The sequence below is a fragment of the Microcebus murinus genome, chromosome 3, assembly GCF_040939455.1.
Source record: "Microcebus murinus isolate Inina chromosome 3, M.murinus_Inina_mat1.0, whole genome shotgun sequence".
In the NCBI taxonomy this organism is placed as follows: domain Eukaryota; kingdom Metazoa; phylum Chordata; class Mammalia; order Primates; family Cheirogaleidae; genus Microcebus; species Microcebus murinus.
The window spans coordinates 30,156,749-30,183,268 of record NC_134106.1 but is presented as its reverse complement, the minus strand read 5'-3'; the positions used below and the strand labels follow the sequence as shown (position 1 = coordinate 30,183,268).

At 36.2% G+C, this 26,520-nt stretch overlaps 1 protein-coding gene across 2 annotated transcripts in view; it reads left to right on the top strand.

Moving 5' to 3' along the window:
• The first annotated feature begins 1,274 nt into the window (after nt 1-1,274).
• Nucleotides 1,275-26,520, top strand: part of PRKD3 (protein kinase D3) — a 70,749-nt gene continuing 45,503 nt past the window's right edge. The window contains exons 1-2 of one of the 2 annotated variants that reach the window (XM_012788445.2): nt 1,275-1,443; nt 8,932-9,876. In XM_012788445.2, coding sequence (XP_012643899.1) covers nt 9,589-9,876 — 288 coding nt within the window. In that variant the 5' untranslated portion in view covers nt 1,275-1,443; nt 8,932-9,588. Of the gene's footprint in view, nt 1,444-1,671; nt 1,923-8,931; nt 9,877-26,520 lie in introns of those variants that run through there. The other variant, XM_012788446.3, reaches the window with a different exon arrangement.

Genomic DNA, 26,520 nt, shown 5'->3' with positions numbered 1-26,520 from the left:
AAGTTAGGCAAGAGAATTCTTTAAAAAGAAGGAAGGTAAATTTGAGTCAATCTACTTTCAATTTTAAAGAATGGTAGAATAAGACTCTACGTACAAAAATACAATTAAATTGAATTAGATAGATAATACTGAATGTAAGATATTTTAGCAGCTTCCAATTTCTGAGCATGTTTCAGAAATGTCTTTTTTTAAAAAATAGCTTCAGAGTAGATCAGGGTTATATACCCTTTTACTTACCCCATCTTTAATATTATTTTAATGTTCCCATTTCTTGATTTTAAACCCAGGGACATCCACCAAGATTGAAGGCTTAGTAGTATCAGAAACAGGGGCCCACTTAAGTTTCTTTCTTTCTAGTCTCAAGAACTGCCCTCTTATCCGCAGCACCTCCGATTGTTTCAATATAGTTTAAGTATTTTGGGGATAAGATGTTGACATACGAAGAACTGTGTCGTTTCTGTGACAATGGCTGTCAGCTACTCTGGCTTTTCTGTCCCACAGGACATACATAACTTAACGCACCGTGCATTTTCCGTCTCGATCCTTACACCGACTCCCACCCTGGCCCGGCTCCCTCGACAGTGTCACACTTGAACAAAACAAGTGGAGATGCGGTGTGCTTCACGCGCACGAAAGCCTAGGTTTGGTGATTCTCGACTGCGCTGCACGTTGGTGGTAGGGTTCACATTCGAGTTTAACGGTGGACAAGGAGGAAACACAAAACACACGGAAAACCACTGCAGCGTGCTGTGCCGCAGGTGAGGGGCTCCGCACGGTCCGAGTGCGGGCGGAACGCGCGGGGCTGCGGGCCAGGCGGCCGCCCCCGGGCACGCGGCAGGGAGGGGAACGTGAGCCGGAGCGAGCCGCTATCTCGGGGCGGGAACTGCTCTCAGCCCTGCACACCTCACAAGTCCCTCGTTCCTTCTGTCGCCTCCGGCCCCTTGTCGCCCTCGCCTCCATCAGAGCGCACGGGAAAAGAGAAAGAGGCAGTTCAGGAGCAAGAGAGGGTGTCAAGTACTGCGAGTAACTGACACAACTACACAGTGGCGTCTCCGGCAGCGCCCCTGCCACGCGTGCGCCCGCGCTCACCGAGACGCCCCCACCTCGGGGGGGCGGGGGGAGCGGCGAGCCCCAGAGCGCCCAGAGCCCTCGCGGCGCCCGGGCGGCGCAGAGCCAGCCACTGACCTTCCCGCACCGCCGCCACCCGGCCGGGGCCGCCGGGGACTACAGCTCCCGGCAGGCCTCGCGCCGCCGCGCGCCCCCGCCCCGCGCGCCCCGGCCCCCCGCCCTCGGCCTCGGGACGGGACGGGGAGGGAGCGAGGGAGGAAGGGGCGCCGGCGGCGGGCGGGATCCTGCGAGGCGCGTGAAGCCTCGCTGGCGCCGCGTCGGGGACCCAGACGCTGGCGGGCGCGGAGTTTCTCGCGACTGGCCGAGCCCGCCACTGTAAGTAGTCGCCTCAGGGAGCGCGGAGCAGACACCGAAAAAGTTCGCGCTGCCGCCGCCGCCGCCGCTGCCGCTTTGTTCTCGCAGCCCGTCGGGCTGAGGCGGCGGCGGCCCCTCCCCCACCCGCCCGCACGCGGCGGCGCCTGCGGAGGCGGCGGGACTCGGACTCGGACTCGGCGCGGGGCTGGGCGGCGGCCGCCGCGCCGGGCGGGAAGTTGGGGGAGCGCGCGGCGGGCGGCCGAGGGGGCGCGGGGTGCTGGCGCGGCCGCCAGATGGGGCCAAGTTCCGGCGTGCGTGCCGAGGCCAACTTGGATTCGCGCTCCGCTGGCGACCACCGCGTCCGGCCCCTTGGAGACGATCTGTTCCCGGGTCCCCCAAACTAGTTCCCGACGCCAGACCCGCGGCACTCCCAGTGCTGAATTTGGGGGGAACCTTTTTCGTTTCTTTTCATCACTTTACGTTGTACCCGCCTCAAAAGGGTGAGTAAATGATGTTTGGAGGACGTAAGTCACCCCTATCCCAATTCCCTGACTGCGTCTATATTTGCAAGTTGCTGCATTGCTCTGAGTTGTTCTCACTCCCGGGGGGTTTTCTTAAGATGAAACAGGAGTGGTGCGACGGTTTCTGTGAGCAATGAAAATAACCACATACTACTCGATTGCCTGTTGGATATTTTATTTCAAGTCATTACAGTCAGAGGCATAGGCCTTGTCTGCAAGCACGAATATAAATTCAGTGACCTGCAGACTTTTCCACACACAGATTGATGGAATGGACGTAACTGTCTTTTCAACCACACCCATCCTTGCAGGAAATAAGACTATCGGTGTCGTCTTTGATTAGGAAGGATAAGTTACACCCTGAACTACTACTACTTTGTACGACACAGCCTTTATGAGCTATAGCCACAAATGAAACTTGTAAAATGTCTTAATTCGTACTCTAGAAAATGTCATTTTATTACTCTCAGACTGCTTTTTCTTTGTACTTAAATGTTGGCAGTTCTTACACTTTTACAGACTTTGATTTTGCTTAGAGCAAGCTTACTTATAAACTTATAATGTAATGAGAGCGCGGAATACCTATGGATTTGCTGCAGAAAGCTTCCATAAAGTTCCCTGACTGAGATTTTGGCCAGTTGTACTCTGTAAAGGAACCTTCCCCTCCTCTCTTGTTTAGAATATGGGTTGAGCTCAAGCTTGGAGATTCAGCTAAAAATAAGTTGCAACTTTTAGTTAAAGTAGTATTTAAAACGTGTCACAGAACCATGGTAGGCTTTGCTTCAGTAGGTAATATAAATGTGGGCCTGAACACATTTACTTGGAGTATTCCTATTTGACAAGCCAGTTTCCATCGTAGGTTCCATAGTTTAGTATATGGCATTTCACATTTCAGGATGACTCAGATTCAATAGTGCTGACTAGTTTATATCTCAAAACTAATTTTTTAAGCATTCCAGGTAGTGGTGAGCCTTTTAGTTACACAGATTTTATAAGCTTTCAGTTTCATCAGATGACCTCTTTAAAATAGAAATTTGTGGCAGTGGATTTTTTAAAATTTAAACACTGTCATGGATTAAAAAAACTTAACAAATCAATCTTTTGTATATTAAATTTTAAAAATTATGTAAGAATTGAAAACACTTAATACAGGAGAAAAATGCATCGATGGTCGTTCAAATGTAATTTTATTAGAGGACGTTTTGTTCTGATTTTTAAAAAGACATTCTAAAGTTGATGAAAATACTACCATAGTGGAGTTGTTTAGTTTTAAAAGAAACTACTTGTACAGAATTTGATATATGGGGAAATTATTTGCTAGTACTCGTTTTAATTTGATTTAATAATGATACTGCTTATGATTCACAATATCCTGTGCTGATTATACTTTGAGTTTCTCTGATTATGTAATTCATATTGAACTTGTTATATTTGTGTGCCTCTTTGGTGTAGTCATGTCAAGAAAAACTTGAGATAATGCATTTAGGAGATGTTTTGATTTTAATTTCAATGTAGGAAGAAAGTTTCCTCCACTTGTGTGGTTAGTTGATAGTGGCAGTATGTGAGAAATTGCCATTGGCCATTAGCCAATCAGATTTCTTAGATAGTCCTGGTGCAGAGATGAAGCTCTATCAAGCTCAACACAGATTCAGATTACATTGCCAGATTGGTAGGCTGTAATCTTATTACTGGATAAATTTTCAGTGCCTGAGCAGAGAGCAGACATGGTGTTCTACTCTCTGACAGTGGAAGGCCTGAGATTCAAATACCACTGGTACAGAACAGCAGAATTTTAGAGGAAACAGTTTAGCCAAACGCTGAGCTCTTAGGAAGGAAAGCATTATATTAATCTGAGCTAATAATCATGTTTTTGAAAAAATATAAGTAGATGTAGGGCTTACTACAAAATATGTATTTTTTAGAACAAACAAGATATTTGAGGTGTTTTTTTTTTTACACTATATACAATATAAAAACAACAACAGGATTATTAAAGTCAAATCTGTATCAAGGTAAAACGTTGACATTGACTTCAGGACACTGGTTAGTATTGCATTGAAAAGGGCTACATGCTTTTTTACATACTAAAAAAATACTTATACATATCAAGGGAGGAACACAGTCCTCCACTTCATCAGCATTTCTAGCACACAAAACTAAATTGATATGGAATACTCTTTACTAGTAGAGAATCATGGTAAATATTATGTTATTCTAAATAGGAAAAGCATTTTAATCTCTTCACTTTAGACTTTTTTGAGTACCGTACAAAAAGAATGCTGGCTACACTAAATAATGAGCTTCCTTTTGAAGTATTTTATAACAAGATGTGTTTTTCCTTCCTGGAATCCTCTTGCCTCTTTCTCTGCTTCCCTAACTCCTACTTATCCAAAGGTCTCAACTTAAATATCACTTCCATAAAGGATCCTTCTCTGAAATCCCAGCTGAAATTGGGTCCCTGTAGTATATACTCTGTTATACCACTTTTTATAGTTTGTAATTACCTAGCTATTTATGAGAATGTTTAATGTCTGTGTCCCACATAACACTGAGTTCTGGAAAGAGTAGTGGCATGTCTGTTTTGCTTACTGCTATTTAACTCCAGTGTCTCTCATAGCAGTCTAGAAAATAATAAGTACTCAGTAAATATTTATTAAATGAAAATGCTACTGTTAGAGTTTCTCCTGATTAGAGACCGTTAAAATATGAGATAATGTGTGCATGGGGGAAGAGGAGAAAAGGGGAGAGGAAGATAGAACAACTTGTGATACTACATGAAGTAACCCTCAAGTAAGTCCTGTAATGTCCAGGGCTTTTGTTTCACCTTGTCTGTAACAATAGGGCAGACTAGGCTCAAGATGCCTTAAACATCCTATCTTTTGATTCCATTCAATATTGACGACAGATTATGTAAACTTGTTTGAATGCAATATGTGACAGATAATTCTGAAAAAAATATTTGAGATGTTCCATATAAACATATTAGAAATGCTTGCCAGTTAGACGTGATTGAGCCTCTCATAGCTGTTAGAAACATATACAATCGATATATAATTTATAAATTAGTAAGATGTACTATTTCAGTTTTCTAATTGAAGCATAAAGACAAAATTAAGCATTCCAAGGTTCTTATAATTTAGAGTTATTAAATTTAATATTTTATACCCTACATCGTGTTGCATCTTACAGAGCAAATCAGGGGTCTACAGACAAAAGGAGAGAGAAAACAGATGGGATGAGTGGGCATAGCTAATATGATAGCTCCTTAGTTTCTTCTATTTATGTTCATGCTGATAATAACTTTTATATGAAATTATATATTATAAATAGTTAACATTAGTTCTGATAAATTAGTCAATTGTATTAGACAGTTGCTGTTATTTGGCTAATATTACTAGTTATAATAAAGTGGAAATTTACTGTGAAGACAGCTGTCAAAATAAATTGTTATATAACACAGTAGTGTCTTATATTTTGAAGTAGTTAACTCATGTACAGTGTTATTCATAGGTATTTTACTACTTTCTTGTAATAAATATCTACTCAATCAGATATGTTATAGAGCTAATTACCTCATGGGACAACCTGTTATGTTTTTGGATGTGGAATGAAATAGAAAGTACGTGGCTTTGGAGTCAGGGAAACTTTAGTTTGGATCTCATTTTCATCACTTATTAGCTATATTTAACAACTTCTTTGAAACTCTGGTTCCTTTTCTGTAAAATAGAGTTAAACAGATCTCCTAGTATTGTTCCAAGGATTTAATGAAGTATCATGGTCTCACTTGCAGTGTTTAGCATAAAGTAGGGATTTAATTGCTAATTCCTTCAACTAATTACTATGAAAATTACTAAAACTTACTGAGCACTTACTGTGAGCCAGGTACTGATATAGGTACTTTATATGCAGTAGCTCAGTCCTTACAACCTGTCAGTAAGTACTGCTGTCCTCTTTATTTTACATCTTCTCTCTGCAATGATACTGAATAAAACCAATTCTGTTAATACCTCTTCAGATATTTAAAAACCACTTATTCTGTCTATATGAAGATTTGTTAAGCATATTTTTGTCATGTGACATTTTTTACCTTTATCTGGAAGCATGATTTCTTTTAAAAAAATGAATATATTAATAGCTCTGAAAATGTAGACCATAGAAATAAACAATAGTGATATAGACTGACAAGCAAGGAGTATACAGATTGATACTGTTATGTCCTCAGTGTCCTGGAGCATTAGGTTTACATTAGCTCTTTTAGTCACCCGTTATATTAACAGCTGGTATTAAACTCTTGGGTTGATAACCGCTTCTCATACGAACAACTTTCAAGTTAGCATTTTCCCATTTCTGTAATGCATGTTTAACTTTTTGAAACTAAATACAAAGCTTTGCACTTCTCCTTAATTTTCACTTTAATTTTTTAGTTTATTTCTCCCAGATTTGTTCAACCTGAGAATTTTATAAACATGTTTTTATTATCTCATAAGTAATGAAAAATAGGGCTAAGGACATAGCTCCACTCCCCTAAAGACTTTCCTCGTCTAAATTGACATAGAGCAGCAGACTTACCCTACTACACTAACATCCAACTCACACTGAAGCAGCATCTTTACAAAAATAGTATAACCATCTTGAATATTATTTTTGTCAGAATACAGTATCTTTTTTTTGGCTTTGCTAATTGTGTGATCTTGGGCAAGTACTTTAATCTGTGAACCTGTGTTTTCTAAACTATAAAATGGGTTGTTGAGAAGATTAAGTGAGATAATACATAAAAGTGCTTAGAACAGTGCCTGGCAGATAGTAAGAGCTCAATAAATGTAAACTATTATTATTTTGTCCATCTAAGACTGTGGTCCCCAACCTCTAGGGCCACAGACCTGTCTCTGGCCTGTTAGCTCAGCAAGAGGTGAGCAGCAGGCCAGTGAGGCTTCATCTGTATTTACAGCCACATCCCATTGCTTGCTGATCACCGCCTGAGCTCCATCGCCTCCATCACCCTATCCACAGAAAAACTGTTTTCCATGAAACTGGTTCTAAAAATGTTGGGGACCACTGATCTGAGAAGTCTAATAGTCAGTTTTTTCCAAGATGTAAACGTGGTTGATTTGGCATTACTTGTTTTGTTTGAATTCAGGCTGACATCTATCTAGTGATCATCATGTTCTTCTCTAGTTATTCACAAACCATTTGCTTCATATTTAAGTTTTCTGTAATTTCTGAAATTTGCTTTCCCACTTCTCCAGCCCCGTGGACTTGAAGCAACTCTACCCATATTCTGTCTTTCTGAGCGCTTTCTTCAAGATTATGGGAATCAGCTTTGTGATTACACTTGCTGATTGCTTTAGTAGTATGGAATGGATTTCATCTGGGCCCAAGAGACTCAAACTCGCCTAAAATTGTTTTAGTCTCTTACTCATCAGGCTCAGGTTTCAGTTCTCAACGTTTTTCTGCAGCTTTGGTTTAAAAGCTCTTGGAGAAGATAAGCAAAATACAGGTTGAGCAATCTATGTGATCTCTCAGCCTTAGCAACATCCTCTGAGCAGTGATTCTCTCAGTTCCTTGTTCTGTTCAAGAAATAGTATGTTATTGTGGAGAGAGCATTGGGTAAGAAAGCATGAAACCTGGGTTCTAATTCCCACTCCACCTCTTAATAGCCATGTAATACTGAGCAAGTTGTATTATCATCTTGTACCTTAGTTTTCTCATCTGTAAAAATGATATTTGCCCTGTCAACTTTCAAAGAAGTATCATGAGATAAAGTATGTAAAACATTTATGAACTATCACGTGTTGTACAATATAAGATGTAATATTTATTTGAATGTAGCTATAAAAGCTTTTATCTTTAAGCAGTGTTTTTCTAAGTCTCAGTTTTTCAAGCTTTCTCATTATTTATACTATATCTTTGTTTTTGTTCTTCTGTCATGTTCATCCTTTTCTAGCCCCATTAACTACTCTGCAGCCACACTGGATGCTTCACTCTTTTTCATCATTGGAATTGTTTATGGGTATATAGATGGAACTTAGAAGGATCCATCTCTAGTGAGCCATTTCACTTGGTCATGAGGAATTATACCTTTTTCTTTTTTTACTTTTAGAACTGTGTTTTTCTAAAAACTATGATACATAGTTAATTAACTATACCTAGTGTTTTCTTTCTTACTGTTAGAAATCGCTGTGGTTTATGGCTGTACATACCACCCTGAACATGCCTGATCTTGTCTGATCTAGGACACTTACGCAGGGTTGGGCCTGGTTAGTACTTGGATGGGAGAAATCTCTTATGATGAGATCACTTTTTCCTATGTTTCTGTCATAAGTATGTCAGATTTCACACTTTGTTGGACATGTACCTTTCAGTATATCCCCTCTTGCTTCCTTAGGCTTCTGAAAGGAATTTTCAACAAAACAAGTCAGCAGTTGTATTTTGACAGAATTAGGCTTTTAATATAAAAAAAGAATACTCTTAAATTATCTTTATTAGGACTGTATTATACATCTTTTATATGGCTAGGTGATAGGTATTCTATGTATATTTTATATCTATGACAATGTCAACTTTACTCTTTTTTGTCTTGACATAGCTCAGTTGTGTAATTGTAGAATAAAAGTATTTGATCTTCATAAATTAAAAATAAAACAGATTTTTTTTAAAAAAAAGTAATCTTCAAGTGTCAGATAGTACTGAGGAGTGCCAGGGGTGGGTAGGTAGGTAGGTATGTATGTATGTATGTATTTATTTTTGAGCAGGAGATTGTCCCTGAAATTATACCTACAGTAAAAAATGGCTCTGATAACTAGACAAAAAATGGCTACTCATTAGGATTTATTAGTGAATTATAAACATGGGGCCAAAAATTATCATTTAAAAGAATTATAGATAATCTTACATTTTTAATTAATTTCAAATAAATGTAAAATGTAAATGTAAAATATTAAAACAAATAAATGTAAAATATTAAAACCTTTTTAAAAATTTCTTCTAGGCTGACTGCATTTCAGAAAGAATCAACTTTTTTCGATGGACCTATTCATCAAGTGAAATATATCAGAACTGTTTTAAGAAGCTTTGTACTTCATCATAGAAAAGTTCTTTCCTACCCCCCAGCCCCAATGAAAATGAGGACATTTGAAAAGTGATTTAAGGTGTGGACATTTGAGAAGGTGTCTCATCAAGTCAGTGAACCAAAGGATAAGTACTGAATAGATTAATCCAAAGCACTATTTTTAAACCAGGAGGATTTCATCTTGACAGAAAACCAACTGTTAATTTAATATGTCTTTTTCTGGGGTTAAGAGAAACAAGAATAGACTTAAAATAGATGAAGATATTTAGTAAATAAGCAATGTCAACTCTATTCTGATTAGGGTAACCGAGTAATGTTAAATACAAATCTGTGGTTGTGGTCCTAGAAGTAAGATACCTTTTTGATGGAACTGGTATTAAGAGAAGTAGCACCTTTTGTGCATTCAATTCAGTGATAAAACTTATAATCATCGGCATGAGTGGCTTAGAAGAGGAAATAAAGAAGCTTTCAACTAAATCCAAGTGTAGTCATTTTTTTTTTGCTGTTATTTTAAAAACCTCTTCATACTCACTTTAAAAGAATTGACAACTGTTTTAAAAGATTAAAGAAAGGCAGATGTCTGCAAATAATTCCCCTCCATCAGCCCAGAAGTCTGTATTACCTGCAGCTATTCCTGCCGTGCTTCCAACTGCTTCTCCATGTTCAAGTCCTAAGACAGGACTGTCTGCCCGACTCTCTAATGGAAGCTTCAGTGCACCATCACTCACCAACTCCAGAGGCTCAGTGCATACAGTTTCATTTCTACTGCAGATTGGCCTCACACGGGAGAGTGTTACCATTGAAGCCCAGGAACTGTCTTTATCTGCTGTCAAAGATCTTGTGTGCTCCATTGTTTATCAAAAGGTACTGTGCATGCTCTTCATGTCAATAGCTTTTCTAGGTAATGTTACTGTTGCTTCTCAGTAAGTTATACACAATGAGTTAACATATACGGATCTATCAATTCTGAGCATTTTGAAGCGTCCTAATAGACTATGAGCTAAAAGTCTGGAATATCAGTCTAACTAATTGGAACCTATATCCCAGATTTAAAAGACCACTATCCTTTTGTCTCTTAAGAACGGGAAAATCTGTATAAAGTCAAGGAGGCATAGGAAATCTCATTTGTTTTCAGAGAAAACAGGAGGTAGAAAAAGCACAAGGTATTGAGGTGGCATGAGGGCATACCAACGGCCAAGTCCCAGGTTCCCAGGTCCACACCTTGTTTTTTCTATGTGCTCTGTATTTTTCCCTGTGTATTTTGTTTTGTTTTACCCTTTTCCTTGTCTTTAGAGCCCGATTATTTTTTAGATAACCTGTTAATAGAAGATTTCAAACACAGGTCTGTCGTAACATCAAAGCGTATACACTCTTCATTGCACCATGCTGCCTTCCCTGTGCCAATGAAAAGTTTTACAGTTGATTTTTCTAAGCGTGGACAGGGTATTTGCACAGCAAAAGGAGATGCTCAGATCTGTTTTGAAAAGCTTAAATATGGCAACTGAGTGAGATAAAGTAGGGAGATCAGATAGGAGGCTGTTATAATGAAGACCTGAACTGAGGCCGTTGGAAAGTGATGACATATTTGAAGGATATTGGAAAACTAAAATTGGTAAAACTTGATACCCTGTTGAATATAAAGGAAGAACAAAGGGCGAAAGAAAGCCAACCTGAGTGACTGGATGGGTGTCAACGCTGGTGACCAAGATAGAAAAACCAAAAGGAAAAGTAAAGCTTTTTCTGGTAGAGATAATGTGATTGACTTACATTAAACTTTAATAAAATAGAGATCCTGTGTTGAGATTTAAGAGGGTCAAAGATGTGTTCTTTCACTTAGATTTTGCATAAGGATGTACATTGGGGCTTTTGTGTTTTGCTTGACCCTTGCAATGGAATCACTCATTATTCCTTAAGATGAACACTTCCAGCCGGGCACGGTGGCTCATGCCTATAATCCTAGCACTCTGGGAGGCCGAGGCAGGCGGATCGCTTGAGGTCAGGAGTTCGAAATCAGCCTGAGCAAAAGAGAGACCCGGTCTCTACTATAAATAGAAAGAAATTAATTGGCCAACTAATATATATAGAAAAAAATTAGCCGGGCATGGTGGCGCATGCCTGTAGTCCCAGCTACTCGGGAGGCTGAGGCAGAAGGGTTGCTTGAACCCAGGAGTTGCAGTTGCTGTGAGCTAGACTGACCCATGGCACTCACTCTAGCCTGGACTCTGTCTCAAAAAAAAAAAAAAAAGATGAACCCTCCCGATTCTTTCTCTGGTATCTTCTGCTCTTGTTGAGTAGAGTGTTCTGGAAATATCAGTTAGGTCAATTGGTTGATAGTGTGAAGATCTTCTATATCTTTATTATTTCTTTCTACATGCTCTATCAATTATAAAGAAAAGAGTATTAAATTCCTTCAACAATGATTCTAGATTTTTTGATTTTTTGTCAGGTATATCAAATTTTGCTTCATATTTTTTGAAGCTCTGTTATTATTTGAAAGCACATTTTGGATTTTTTATAACCTTTGATGTAGTGATCCCTTCTTCAATGTAACTTTTCTTATTTATCTCTGGTAATACCTTGTTCTGAAGTTCATAGATGCTCCTAGACTTACAATGGGTTTATGTCCTGATAAGCCCATGGTTAAGTTGAACATACTGTAAGTCAAAAGTGCATTTTAACTTATTGTATTTTCAATTTACAATGGGTTTATTCAAACATAACCCCATTGTAAGTTGAGTGTACTGCATGTGTATCACTTTTATACCATTGTAAAGTCAGAAAATCGCTAGTCAAAAATCATAAGCCAGGCACTATCTGTACTTTGGTAGTAATATAATTATTCCTTTTTTTAAAAAAAAAACATAGTGTTCGCATTGCAGTATCTTTTCAAATGCTTTACTTATAACCTCTTTGTGTCTTCATATGTCAAGTAGGATTTTTGTAGATTGCATATAGTTGGGTCATGCTTTCAATCTGTCAGCTTTTGCTTTTCAGGTGTTTAGACTATTTATATTTAATATAATTTTCAACATATGTGCATTTAAATGTATTTTTTGCTATTTTCTATTTGTCCATTTTGTTCTTAGGTCCTGTTTTTCTTTCTTTTCTGCCTTCTTTTGAATTGAGTTTGTCATAATTCCACTTTATCTCCACTGATGGTTTTTTACACTTTTTAAAAATTTCCTTTAGCAGTTACTGTAATGCAGGGGTCAGCAGTCTACATCCATAGGCCAAATCTGGCCCACCAGCTGTTTTTGTAAATAGAGTTTTATTTGAACACAGCATGCTTATTCATTTATATCTTGTCTATGGCTGCTTTCATTATAGTAGCAGAGTTGAATAGCTGTGGCAGAAACCATATGGCCCACCAAGCCTGAAATATTACTATCTGGCCTTTTACAGAAAATGTTTGCAAACTCATGCGTCTTTATCATAGAGTATCTTCAGACAGTTTCATACCACTTTATATATAATGTAAGGTATGCCTTAAAATGGTATATTTCTGTTTTCTTCCTATTGTCATTTGTGCTATGTTGTCATACATTTTATTTCTATGTACAGTCAATTCCCATTATTTACAGTAGTTGTATTCTATAAAGTCACTGTGAACACTGAATTAGCAAATAGTGGACCATTGCACCTAGAGGGAATACAGGATTAGATTTCTACAAGCCTTTGGTCACAATGTTTTCATCAGCCAATAAATATACCCTCGTTTTATGTGTATTTCTGTTTAAAGACACCTTATTTAATATATATAGTTGATTCATTAAAATTGTACTCACAACCAGCAGCACTATAACTCATGCCTGAATGAAGCTTAGTTAACACACTTATTTACTCCATAAGGCACATCACAGACTTCTTGCACTGAGGAACACTAGACAGTGCTTCAGCACATGCTTTGGAACCATTTTAGAGGAATCACTAACAAAAAACAGAAAATGTGGTACTTAATAGACCATGAAAAGGACACTTATTTACACTGTAAGAGCTGAAACAAGAAAGCGGAGCTGAAACAGAAGATTTTCATTTGAAGAATACATAGTAGTGCAATGGAAAAGCTGTATTTGCCTCTGAGTTGTGCCATGACAACTAATGTATTGTTTTAAGATTTTTTCAATCCCAGCCTACTCTTGGAAATAGGTTGAAGGAATGTGAACCAAGCTCCTTGTCACATTTTTCCATGATTCAGTAATTTTTTATAAAATATTAACTTGGTTACAATCAAATGAATAAGTTAATATATATACTTGGACAAATGCAGACTTTATTTTAATGTTTTTGTCTATTTTTTCCTTTAAAAATCTTATCCAGTCTACTTTTAAATAGCCCACAAGAAGATATTCTGATTACTCTATCATTGAACATTTCCCGATGACCAGCTTTTTAAAAATTAGAAGCAAAATATTCAAAGTTTATTTTGTCATATTCACGGAAAAGGCTCTATTTTCAAAAATCTTTTACCATAGGCCACGTGTTATAAAGGATCAGGATTCTTAAATATTTATAAATTCTGTGCCTTTGGTTGCAAGGTTATGTGCAACTTAAATATGACTTGATTTGTAACAGTGGTTTGCAACCCAGGCTGCACCAGAGAATAACCGAGGAGCTTAAACGGGTCCTTCCCTGCCCTGCATATTATATTATTAAGTCAGGATCTCTGGGAGGGGGGAGTCTTTTTTAAGAGCTCTATCTATGATTCTAATGAACAGCCAGAGTTTAGAACCTCCATTCTAATGGAAATCAGTAAGCTTAAGGATCAGGTAAATAGTAATCTGAAGATATGTTTTTTCAAATACTTAAATTTTATATTTTGTTCTATAACATGCCAATTTATAATTCAAACTTTCAGTGAGGCCTACATATGATTGATTATAGGTTACTATGATATTGAAAATTGTATTAATAAATAGAAAATAAATGCTAGTGATTTTTTTTTTTTCTACTGGGCAGTTTGCATAGAGCTAAATAATGTGATACAGTTGTACCTTACCAGGATCCCATTATCTGTTACGCCTTTGCTTCAATTGAACAAATATTTATGGTACACTTACTCTTTTCAATCACAGTGCCAGATAACTGTGGGGGCTCCCAAGATGAAAGAAAGAGAAATTCCCTGTCCCTGTGTTTTATGCTGTAGAAAGGGAGAAGATGACCAGATGTCAAATTACTGTAATACAAGGTAGATTATGATAAGTCCTGAGATAAAGGTATAAAATGGTAAAATGAATCAAAGGAAGGAGAACTACCAGTTTGTTGGGGGGAGTCATGAAAGCTTAGGTTTTAAACCATACTTTTTGCTTTTGTCATCACCAGCTGTAGTACTTCACCTGGGGAAATAAATCCCAGCAGCTGGTACAATGCCTTGCTACTACTCTCTGATAGCTTGTAGCATGGATAATACAAGATGCCTTTAACATCCTCAGTAGTCAACGAGAGAGCAGAAACCAGTCTATTTATGCACATACGGACTCTTTTGCATGGTCAAATGAATAAAGTTGTGATTCTGCTTCCCAGTAGTACTCTAAATTTTATGTGAGCTGTACCTAGTTATTCAAGAAATTCATGGTGATCTCTGCCTTTCTTGCTCTTGGAATTAACTGCACAAATGTTTGTAGTTAGTAGCAATGAGCAGGTGACAGAAATATGTGATTGCTTACGTAAGGTATTATTGCAGGTTTACTTGCAAAATATACAGATGATTCACAGTGGCATATCTCTGGTCCAGATTCCTTTTCTAAGCTTAACACATGCCACATTATGTCTTATAATTAGCCCTTTGTGCTTGCTCTTTCTCTGCTACACCCTTTCTCTGCCACATCCAATTCTTAGACCTCTAGCAAATCTTTTCCTGTGTAGGTGCAAGCAATCCTATTCAACCTATTGTAATGTAGTATTTCAAGATGCTGATTGCAGTTGTCTGTTTGCTTGAATGTATTTACCATAAAACTCTAAGTTCTATGAGGCCAGATATGGCCACAGTAGGTGCTCAACAAATACCTCTTGGTTGAATAAATCAGTGTAGTATGGTTAAAAACATGAGTTTTAGGTTAGTCAAACTAGAGTTCATTTCTACCACTCACTAGTTGTGTAACCTTGGTTTCTTATCTGAAAAATGAGGTTAAAGATAGTACTCATCTCTCGTGGTTTTATGTGTGTATGTGTGTGTTCATATATATGTGTGTGTGTGTATTTATTTAGTACCCAGCACATATTAATCAGCAAATGTTATCAGTAATATTATTTATTAATCTGATATTTTTCTGAAAAGATAAAAAAACTTTAACCACTATATTTTGAAATATCTCCCTGTTAAAAATTTGTTAGAATTAGTCAGTGGTGACCTGGAAATAACTGAAAGCTACTACCAGCTAAATTTATGTTAACTTTTAAGATTTGTGCTTTATGAAATGTACACATATGCCAAAATCTGTTTTCTACTATGTAGAAGACAACTAACTGATTCCTTTCTTGATCTGAATGAATAATCACAATTTTCTATTAGCTTTACTAATTCTTTTGTTGGTGCAGAAAATTAGAGGATAATGGTATATCAATTCTGTGATTTATTCAATCTTCTATTCTTAGACTGCATGTGAAACCTGTGATTTCTGTATTATAACAATATAGTATGGCCAGACGCAGTGGCTCATACCTATAATCGTAGTACTTTGGGAGGCAGAGGCAAAAGGATCTCTTGAGACCAAAAGTTTGAGACCAGTCTTGACAACATAGCAAGACCATGTCTCTAAAAAAGTAAGAAAAATTAGCCAGGCATGGTGGCATGTACCTATAAGTGTCAGCCACAAGTATATTATATTCCTCAGGGCATAATGTATTTCTTTAGGTTAATGATGATTGCATATGTGACTTCAGAATCATATAATTTTGAGGTCAACTGATTTGTCTGGTCAGTTAATTATTATTGTTGAGCAGTAAGTGAGTAAGCCTGCTTCTTTATATTTCTATACCCTTAGGCTCTTACATCTAATATAATGGAATTGAGATATTTCTGCATTGTATACACATGCATAAGTATTAAACTGTCATAAAGAACATATAGAGCAACTATAAAGAGATAGGGACAGTTAAATGAAACTATATACAATCTTTTGATATCATAAGAGGGACAGAAAAACTCACCAAGAGCACATAGATATCCCCATTAGGAAAAAAATGGCTATGAGTATTTAGTGATAATTACCTTAAGAAATGGATAAATCTAAATGTAAACATAATTTAAAATTTTTTGAAATTTTAAAGACTTTGTGAAATGTGTTTTATCATGTTCCTGAAAAAGGAATACTGATATTGAGAAGTATTTTTACTTCTCAAATTAATTTTTTTTCCATTAAAGATTTATTTTACCCAGGGTAAAGAATTTTACCCTGACAATGTTATTCTAAAGTTTATCTGGGAGAAATACAAGTAATAAAGAGCATTTATTTTAAAATCTGAAAAAATAAGAGAAAGAGGAGGGAAAGAAAACTACAATAATTAAAACTATATACTACTTAAATAGGAATAGACAGGCCCAAGGTACATGTTAGGTATATGCTATAGGAGGCATGAGAAATACAATAAAAAGGAATTATTTTTCAAAGAATGGAGTTTAGAAAACCAAATTTAAAACATTGAAGGGGCATTAACATAGACCTCTACTTAATACCTCACACCAAGATAAATTTCAGAATGAAAAAAGGGTTAATATGAAATCTCAAAGAAAATTAGTATAAAATGGAATTGACTATCAAATTTCTAGACTGTGGGATAACTAACTTTCAGATCAATAAAAGGAAACACAAGAGAAAAGAACAGTTTGTAGATTTTATTCAAAGTTGTAATATATATATAAATGATAAAAATAAGAATGGAGAAATGACAAAGGTCATTTCTTATATAAGGTCAGTGTCTTCATTCTATAATAAGAGTTCATCTATTGGTAAGAAAAATAAAGAAGTGAGTGATTTGAGGCTTATAATTGTAAAATTGGATCAAATTCTAATAAGGATAATATAAAATTTATACACTGAACTTTTTTTCCAAGAAAGTATCTCTTCAACCAACAGATCATTTATAGTTGGGCCTTGCTTGAAACTTGGATATAAGCAAAAGTGATCACTCTGAATTTCATCCATTTTTATTACACATTCCAACGGTGAAGTAGGGTGGAGCTTCTTTTGTTGTTGTTACCATAAGCCAAAATTTATCCTTCCAACATTTATGATACATTGAGGTTGGTGCTATCTAATTCATCTTTATATTCTCAGAAATGCAGTAGACTTTTGGTACCTGCTCTTACTACTAAAAACATGATACTGCACATCTGTGGTGGTAATTACTTTCATTGATGAAATGATTTATAATTGTCAGAGCTGAAAAGAGAAAGAAATGAGCAGATAAGATCCAGTATTCTTTTCCGTCTTGTTTCAGTGTCAGTATCAATGCCTTAGTTGTGTCCTAGCTGATCCCATTAGTTTAGCTTGTCTGATAATTTAGTTTGTAGCTCTCTTTCTTCTTGAGATTGTACAAAAGGCCAGGTTCTTCTAGAAGGCAGTGAAATTCTCAAAGTTACTCACTTCTTGGGGACAACAGTGAACTTTTTCCCTTTTCTACATAAGAATGTAGATCAGGACTTTGGACTATTTTATTAGCAAATGTTAGAATCTCAGTATCTAATTTTAATCTATAAAATCAAGTTAAACCAGTAGTTCTCAACCAGCAAGATTTTGTCCCCCAGGGGACCTTGGCTGTGTCTAGAGATACTTTTGGTTGTCACAACCTGGGGGGTGAGCAGTGCTACTGACATTTAATGGATAAAGGGTAGGGATGCTGCTACGAGAGCCCCCAGTAACACAACATTATCTGGCCCAAAATGTTACTAATGCTGAGGTTGAAAAACCCTGAGTTAAACTGATTAGAAATAGCATTTCCGAAGTTAAGAGAAATCTAAAACTTCACTCTGCTAATACTATTGCAGGGTCTTAGTTAAATTAGAGAATATGAATATCTCCTAGATTAAAATCTTATAGATGTGAATTGTAACTTGAGACCTTTTAAACAGGATTTCTGGTTTGGCTTGGGCATTGTTTGTTTTAAGAATAGAACACACTTTCTATTAGGAGTAAGGATATAGTTAAACGGTGAATGTAAATTGTTAACCTATATATGTGTTAGATGCCTATATTTTCATAATGGTTTGCAAAGCAAAATTAGCAACAAACAAGATTTCTGCCTTCTAGAGGCTTATAAACTGAAGGGAATATGTTTTTACTGATAAAACCCAAAGAACTAATGTGACTAGCAATTAGGAGAACCCAGAAGGCAGACAAATCTGAGCGGCAGGTAGAACTAGGATTGAGCCAAACCAAAATTTGCTGATCAGATCACAGCTGGAAGGCCACTTATAAGAATCAGATTACAAGTGAGCAAATCCATGCTGAGAGAGTAGGCCACAAGCCTTGCCCATCTAACAGTGATTATTCATTCATGAATTCCCAATATTAAAATTACATTAGCTTTGTTATTGGTGTATATTTTTAAAAAAAGAATAAGGAAGAGACGGCAGAGTGTATTATCCTAGAGCAGAATTTGGAATTAAGGAGACACATCTGGGGTGTAGATTTTTATTCTGTCACTTTCTTGTTTTGTGATGATGGGCCCTTTCAAGTCACTTACTTTCTAATTCTCAGTTTTCTCATCTGTGAAGCTAGGATCATATGTACCTCCATAAAAAAAAATTATGGTGACTAACACATTAACTGCTATGTGAGTTGTATTTAACTCATGCTAATTTTGAGCCCAGGGCCTCATGAAGCATATGTAACTCACACATCTCTTTGCCTTGGAAGCCATAAGAACTGTTGTTCAAGTTGCATATAACTCACATACAGAAAACAATAAAAAATAAACATTTTTCATTAAATTGGAAAGGATTATTTTGCTTTCAAAGTTTTTATTCTATTTTCATAATAAAACACTGTGGCCCCCAAGGAAGACATTTTTTTTCTAGTGTGGCAGTCAGTGTGTTAAATATGAAGCCCTTATTATAAAGTCTGTTGCATTATTAGTGCTCAAAAATAATAATACTCATTGTTTTAAAAATCTCTTTGAATCTGGAAAGATCATTGGTCCTGAAGAGGTCTTAAAATTTTAGTAAATACCAAAGCATGTAGTATAGTAGGTAGCCTGCCAGCATGCTTACATTACTTTGCTCTTGACTTTTGATTTTAATATTTAACATATGACAAACTATAAAAAATAGAGATCAAGTATTTATCTTACTAAAAAACTGGGATTACATGTTTCAGGAGTTTTGAGGAAATTAAAATAGCTTATATCGAGTGCTTAGTACAATTTCTGGTGCAAACTGACTACATTCAAGGACTGTTAGTTCCTCACCTTGCTTTCATATTGTCGAGAGGCTTAGAAGTTACCACTGTAAGATACTACTGCTACTGTGTTAATTTGTTGAACATAGTAGATATGACTGAAATGAGAAAGGAAATTGATAGCAATTCATTTTAAGTTATAAGGCTGTTTACCAAAATTGAAATTATTCTGACTAAAGCCAAATGTCTGCTTTTAGCTGATTTAAAACATTTGGTTTTAGTTTTGACCATTTACATGACACTTAGACCTAAAGACTATTTGCTTATGTAGCTTAATTTAGAAATGATTTTGGTCTGTTCTTTGACCAAATATATTGTCTCTGTAGACATGAATTGGGTGTAATTTTTAGGTTCTGACAAAGTGGAACGAAAACCCCAGCTGTATCTTTTGTTTTCTAGAAACCAGTTGTCATTCTCTGTTGTTTTCTTTACCCCATTCTTTCTACTACAGCTGTGTTGCAGTGGATTGGTGACATCCTACTCTATTCTACCCCTACATTTTTTGTCTAGGCAAAACAGTATTAGGCAGCCATTACTTATCTGGAGGCTCTAACTAGAAGAAGAAAAAAAATTTTTTTAATTCTGCTAGATATTCATTTTAAGAGCTTGGCTAAAATAGAAGATCCCAGAAAGTTTGAATTAAAGATAATCAGAACTAATAACAGGAAAAAAATGAAAAAAGGTTGCTCTTGGCTGGGCACGGTGGCTCACGCCTGTAATCCTAGCACTCTGGGAGGCTGAGGCAGGCGGATCGCTCAAGGTCAGGAGTTCAAGACCAGCCTGAGCAAGAGTGAGACCCCCGTCTCTACTAAAAATAGAAAGAAATTAATTGGCCAACTAAAAATATATAGAAAAAATTAGCTGGGCATGGTGGCACATGCCTGTAGTCCCAGCTACTTGGGAGGCTGAGGCAAAAGGATTGCTTGAGCCCAGGAGTTTGAGGTTGTTGTGAGCAAGGCTGATGTCATAGCACTCTAGCTGGATCAACAGAGTGAGACTCTGTCTCCAAAAAAAAAAAAGATTGCTCTAGTTTGTGTAAGAAAGGCAGGTGTTACATGAAGCAGCTCTTCTGGTATGTCATTTCCAGAAGATTGTGGGTTGGATGTTAATGATGAAAGTTAAGAATAAATTCAAGTTCACATTGAGTAATTTTCTCAATGACTCATCTAGACCAGGGGTCCTCAAACTTTTTAAACAGGGGGCCAGTTTACTGTCCCTCAGACTTGGAGGACTGGACTATAGTTTGAAAAAAAACTACGAACAAATTCCTATGCACACTGCACATGTCTTATTTTGAAGTAAAAAAACAAACAGGCAAAAACACCCACATGTGGCCTGTGGACCGTAGTTTGAGGACGCCTGATCTAGACTATACTGCCTTTTGTCTGCATATATTATAAAAACAGAGTCATTGAGATTCTTCTCTTCAGTTAAATATTTTCTTTAAAAATGATGTTAAATTAATATTAGCTTTGTTTCTAGAGAGTTTATTAGTGCTAAATTATTTGTTCAGTAGTCAAGGCATTTTTCGAGTAAGTGCCTATTAAGTACTAGGTGCTCAGGGATTCAAGAGGAACATGAGAAGATAACATTCTTGCCTTCATGGAGCTTACTTACTATGATCTGGTGTATATTTAAAAAGACTTACTGTGAAGATTTACTTGGCATCAAATTTTAAAATGACTCTAGTATTCAGCATTTGAAATTAGGTGCCTGTGAAGAAACGTGGTGCTGAGAATGTTCTGTATTTTGATCTGGGTGGTGGTTACACAGTATATATTTATGTATAAAGCTATCAAGCTTCTAGTTAAGATTAGTACACTTTACTCATCTCAAGTAAAAACTATTTGTAGAAAGTAAATTAAATAGATGTTAAAACTGTTTTTGTAGTTGTTTTCCATTGCATTTAGAATAAAACCTGTATTCCTTAGAAAAGCATACATAAGCTATTCTATTCAGATAACGTTAATTCTGAAGCAGTGCATTAAAATGCAAAAATTGTGTCTGACCAAGTAAAATAACTTGCAAGCTTCTTACATCATCTAATATTTCACTGACAAAATTTTAACAATGTGAACTTTAAACTGTGTTCACCTTAAGAATTCTCAAAATAAGCAATACTTGAAAGAACTTTGCACGTAGTGGAACCACTATAACAAGTGTTAGGTTAAAACCATAAGAAGTAACTTCTATCAAATGTTTAGAAAGATAAGATCTCTTTTTTTAATTCTTGAAGCCATCTTTAATGCAAAAACAAAGAATCTGAAGTGAGTAGAGAGTGCATGAGGGTGGAAATTTAGTAACTTCATGATGAAATTCTGTTACTTTTCCATATGGACTGGGAAAAGACTTCACTTTGCAAATCAAGGTGTCATTGGCACTGACTGTAGAAAGCAAATCCAGAAAACCTTGGGGGAAGCGGTTGAAAAGAGACCAAATTAAAGGCCTGTTTTGCTTCTACCTGCTAGATTTTTGGGTTTTTTTTTTTTTTTTTTTTTTGCTTTCCTTCATTTTCTCTTTCTTTTAATCAAGGCTCAGGTATGCTAGTAAAGGTAATATGGACTTATCTAATTTTCATAAGGTTGCCATCTTCCTTCCACATTTCCCAGCCTCTGTACTCTTGACTGCTTTATACTCCTAAAGCAGGGTTCTCAACTTCAGAACTGTTGACATTTTGGACTGGATAATTCTTTCTTGTGGGGGCTGTCTTGTGCTGTCTACAATGCTCTGCCCACTAAATGCCAATAGCTCAAGTTGTGAAAACCAAGTGTCTCAAGACCTTGCCACATACTAACCTGTTACCACCTTTGCTGCTTTTCTGATCTTGTTCCCTGTCACAAGTGGCCCTTTTTTTTCCCCAGTAGAATAGAATGTTTAAAAGACGTGTACCATTTCATTGGGCAAGAATTGCATTTTGGACAGAAAAACAGAAAATAGCAATAGTACAACAGTTTCTGCCTCCTTTCCCTTTTTTTGGGCTGTCAATGAGTATAGCCGAGTCACTAATGTATTGTTTTCCATTAGTTTGCCAAAATATTTTCTCCTTTTCAAGTTACACAACTGAAAGAAAAAAATATTATCCTCCTTTGTTCTTTATTCTACTGAAGTCTGGCTTAGAACAAGAAGCCATTATCTTAAAAGCCCCCCTTTTCTGTATGTTTCACTGGCATCAGATTATTCTGAGAAATTCAACGTATACACTTTGAAATATGAAGTATTTTTGGTTTTTTGATATGTTGTTCAGGACTTATTGAAGGTCTCCCATATAGTGAAACTCTTTCTAAGGAATAATTGGATTTGTAGTTTTGACACTCATCAATGCATTAAAAATAGGCAAAGAACATGAATAGCTGATTTACAGAAAAGGCAATACAGGTGTCTCTTAAGCATATGAAAAAATGTTCAACTTATTGTAATAAAAGAAATGGAAATTACAACTACACAAAATATCATTTGTCACCTAAAACCAGGTTTTATAATGTACCATAAAACAGGATGTGGAGAAAACAAGTACATACCCTTAACACATTACTTGTAGAAGTATAAATTGATATAGCCTTCATGAAGAGCAATTTGACAATATCTAAAAATTTCAAATATGCATGTTCTTTGACCCAGCAAATCTCCTAGAAAGTGTTCCAATACTTACACTCAAAAAGTGGGAAAAGATATATGATTACTCATTGGTTATTGTTTTTAATAACAAAAGATTGGAAACGATAAGCACTTATAATTTATCAACACTTACCATGTAGCACTCAAACTTAGGTATTCTAAGCTTTTTTAATTTTAATTTTTATCTTTCTTGGTACATAATAGTTGTACATATTTATGGCTTACATGTGATATTTTGAGACAAGCATACAATATGTAATGATCAAATGAGGGTAATTGGGATCTCTATTACCTCAAACATTTATCATTTCTTTGTGTTAGGGACATACCAATTCTATTCTTCTAGTTATTTTGAAATACACAATAAATTATTTTATTCACTCTATTGTGCTACTGAACACTAGATCTATTGCATTTTTGTACTCATTGGCCAACCTCCTTTTTCCCCCACCCCACCTTTCCCAGACACTGGTAACCATTATTCTACTCTCTATCTCCATAAGATCAGTTTTTTTAGGTCCCACATGTTAGTGAAAACATGCAATATTTGCATTTCTGTGTCTGGCTTATTTTGCTTAACATAATGTCCTCTAATTCCATCCATGTTGTTGCAAATGACAGGATTTCTTTCCTTTTTATGGCTGAATAATATTCCATTGTGTATATATACCACATTTTCTTCATTCATCCGTTGGTGGACGCTTAGATTGATTTCATATCTTGGTTAGTGTGAATTGTTCTGCAATAAACATGGGAATACAGCTATCTCTGCAATATACTGATATTCTCTTTTTTCTTTTCTTTTCCTCTCTCTTTTTCTTTTCCTATATACTCAGCATTGGGATTGCTGGATCATATGGTAGTTTAGTTTTTTTGAGGAACCTCCATACTGTTTTCCATAGTGGTTCTACTAATTTACATTCCTACCAATAGTGTATGAGTGTTCCCCTTTCTCCACATCCTCACCAGGATCCATTACTTTTGTCTTTTTGATAAAAGCCATTTTAACCAGGGTGAGATGATAACCTCATTGTAGTTTTGATTTGTATTTCTCTGATGATTAGTGATATTGAACATTGTTTTCATATACTGTTGGTCATTTGTGTGTCGTTTTTTGAGAAATGTCTGTCCAGATCTTTTGTCCATTTTTTAAGTGGTTGGTTTTTTGCTATTGTTTGAGCTCCTTATAGATTCCGGCTATTGATCCCATGTCAGTTGAATAGTTTCCACATATTTTCTCTCATTCTGTAGGCTGTGTCTTCACTTTGTTATTTATTTTCTTTTCTGTGCACAAGGTTTTTTAGCTTGATATGATCCCATTTGTCCATTTTTGCTTTGTTTGCCTGTGCTTTTGAGGTCTAACTCACAAAATCTTTGCTCAGACCAGTATCCTGGAGTGTTTCTCCAGTGTTTTCTTCTAGTTTCATCATGATCAAGTGGGATTCATCCCAGGGATGCAAGGATGGCTCAATATATGTAAATTGATATACATAATATATCACATCAGTAGAATAAAGAACAAAAACCATACGATCATTTCAGTAGATATCAAAAAAGCATTCAGTAAAATTCAACATCCCTTTTTTCAGGCCACATGTTTGTTGTTCTGTTTTAGTTCAGACTCTTGTTTTAGATAATTTCTAACTATCCTAACATATATATAAATTATAATTGTGAATAGCAGAAATCTGTTTTTCACAGGGTAGTTATTACAGTTTTTCCCCTAGGAACTCTGTAATTTGTCAGTCATATAGATGGGTACAATATGAAAACATTTGCTAGCCTAGAAAATGACTTTTTTCTTTATTGTCACCAACAGATTTCCAGCATCTGATATGTGATGTCTATTTTACGTATATTTTTAACACTCCCTATAATTTTTTTACTTGCTTTTGAGTCTCTTAACAATACCAAATTTATATTGGCATTATTATTAATTAGGTCATGTGTTTATTAAGAAGGTTATTTTATATTTATTTTTTCCAAGCTAAACATTTGTTATTTTAATGTTGTTTTTGTTCTCTCAGTGGTGTGTTTATTATTCATTTCTTGAGTTGCTATTATTCAGAATTTCTGCTTTGGTCATAACAATATTAATAATCCATACGATTTACCAAAAATAGTTTCTGGAGAGAAGTGTTCCTTGTTTGTCTCTTTCCATTTACTTGCTATATAATCCAGACTCTCATACCTCTTTCGTGACCAATAGCTTCAGCCTTTCTTCAGGAGCTTGCTTTGGTCTCTTCCTGTTCCAGTTCCTGCTGGCAGTGCATTATCTTTTTAAAATACAGATTTGATCATGTTACTGCCTTACTCTGGGATCCTGTGTCCTTGCTTTGGGACCCTATGTCTCTCCCTTTTAGATATATAATAATAATATGAACCACTAGCATTTATGGATCAGAGTGCTGAGGGTTTTATAGGTGTCAAGTAATTTAATTTTGACAAAAACCATATAAAGCCAGCACTCCTGTTATCCCCATTTTATAAACAAGAAATTGATGTAGAGAGGTCAAGCAATTTATCTAAGGTGCTATAGTTAGTAGGTAGCAAAGCTTAAGCCAGCCCTGTTGACTCCGGGTTTCTCTGTTAGTGTGGCTCCCGTGGGACCCCATGTGCATTTTTACCCTCTTTCTACCCAACTCTCCCCAACCTAATTCTTCAGTTCAAGGCTCCACTTACCTTCTTCAGTTTACCTTGTAATTTCTCAACAATGACACTTTCACTTTCACTTGCAGCCTGGGGAAACCCTGCTTCTCTTTTTTACAATTCTGCTCAAATACCGTACTGGATCCTTCTACTCCACCTTCCTAGTTAAAGTTTTTATCCCCTCTTATTCTAGAATTTTATTTATGTTTTCATTTTTGTCATTTGCCTTATACTGTATAATATTTATGTTTATTTCCACCTTCCTACTAAATTGTAAGCTCCTGGAAGATAAGGACTATTTTATCTTTATAAACTATGGGGCCAATATCTTACACTTAGCAGACATGCAAGAAATATGACTTTTTAAAATCAATTTCATTCACACAAATATTTTATTAGAGTTTTTATTTTTATGAAGCTGGAATGTGGAGTCCTTTTTTTGTTAGCCTCTAGCCCAGGTGGAAATTGAGTGCTTATAATGTGGCTAGAGTGGCTGAGGACCAAACTTTTAATTTTATGTAATTTCAATTATTTTCAATTTAAATAACTGCATAGAGCTAGTAGCTAACCATGTATTTAGACAGTATAGTTCTAGAGAATAGGAAAGACTGCTTATCTTTCAGGCTAAGAATAGATTAGCAGTAAATTCAAGATTATATTCTCCATCAGTAACTGAATATAGAAATCCTATATTTCTAAGAGATGTGTTTTAAGATGATCAATGATTATTTATTTGTAAGTTTGCTTTTCTGTTTTTGAACTTTAAAATTAACCAGGATGCTTGAGTAAATCTAATGTGGCTCACCTTTTAGATATTAATAGCTAGAAATTGCTATTGTTAAGCCAAAAC